This window comes from Octopus bimaculoides, chromosome 9 (genome assembly GCF_001194135.2).
Source record: "Octopus bimaculoides isolate UCB-OBI-ISO-001 chromosome 9, ASM119413v2, whole genome shotgun sequence".
Lineage (NCBI taxonomy): Eukaryota > Metazoa > Mollusca > Cephalopoda > Octopoda > Octopodidae > Octopus > Octopus bimaculoides.
This window is the reverse complement of record NC_068989.1, coordinates 22,822,737-22,823,761: the sequence shown is the minus strand read 5'-3', so window position 1 is coordinate 22,823,761 and position 1,025 is coordinate 22,822,737. Positions and strand designations below refer to the sequence as shown.

At 41.2% G+C, this 1,025-nt stretch overlaps 1 protein-coding gene across 1 annotated transcript in view; it reads right to left on the bottom strand.

Moving 5' to 3' along the window:
- Window positions 1-422: 422 nt before the first annotated feature.
- LOC128248677 (aquaporin-10-like) overlaps window positions 423-1,025 on the bottom strand; it is a 24,841-nt gene continuing 24,238 nt past the window's right edge. The window contains exon 5 of the mRNA XM_052970333.1: window positions 423-644. Within this exon, the coding sequence (XP_052826293.1) occupies window positions 423-644 (222 nt within the window). The remainder of the gene's footprint in view (window positions 645-1,025) is intronic.

Here is a 1,025-nt window from a genome sequence, read left to right as displayed (position 1 = left end):
GAGATCTACATTAGGGGTATATATACATGTGTGTGTGTGTGTGTGTGTGTGTGTGTGCGTGCGTGCGTGTGTGTGTGTGTGTGTTTGTAACTTTGTGACTGTAAACACACCAGCACCAATTGACAACCGGTGTTGATGCGTTTACGTCCTCGTCGCTTAGTAAGAGACTGATAGAATATGTACCAGGCTCGAAAAATGTCCTATAGTAGATTCGTTCGACTAAATTCTTTCAAGGCAGTGCCCCAGCTTGGCAACAGTTTAATGACTGAAACAAGTAAAAGAATAAAAGGATAAAAGAATACACAAACACAGGCGCGCATACATGTAGACGTATATACATATATGTACATATGAGAGAGAGGGAGCGGAAGAGTTATGCATGCACATATGAACATACAATTAAAGAGATAAGGTTAAGAATCTTACGTAAATGGTTCTATTCCCCAACCTGCAAGCAGCAAGACAATTCGTGGTCCCAAATCTAATGCTGGGTTTACTGCTGGACCACCGTTTAAGCCATAAGAACTGGCAACAGCTGTAAGAAGCAAACCAATAGCCAATGGCGCCATGTTTGGACTTGAAACCGCACTGTTGGAGTCAATAATTGCAAGTATTCCACCACAGAAGAAGAATGTTGCATATACCTGCGCAGAAATAAAGAAATCATATTTACAATGCATCGCGATGACAGACGCACATAACGGTTTGCTGTATTAGGCCTGATGAAAGTCCCCCGAATCTTGCACCTTTCATTGTCTCGATTATAACTTTTAAACATTCTTTCTGATTTTAATACAAGGCGATCAATTTGAAGGGAGGAGACAAGTCGATTGCATTGACTCTGTTACTTGACTGGTATTTTATTTCGTCGACTCTGAAAGGATGAAAGGCAAAATTGACCTCAGTGGGATTTTAACTCAGAACAGTCGGAAAAAATACTGCTTAGGATTAATATGGCGTAGTGGCTAAGAGTGTGGGCTACTAACTCCAAGATTCCGAGTTCGATTCCAGGCAGTAACCTGAAT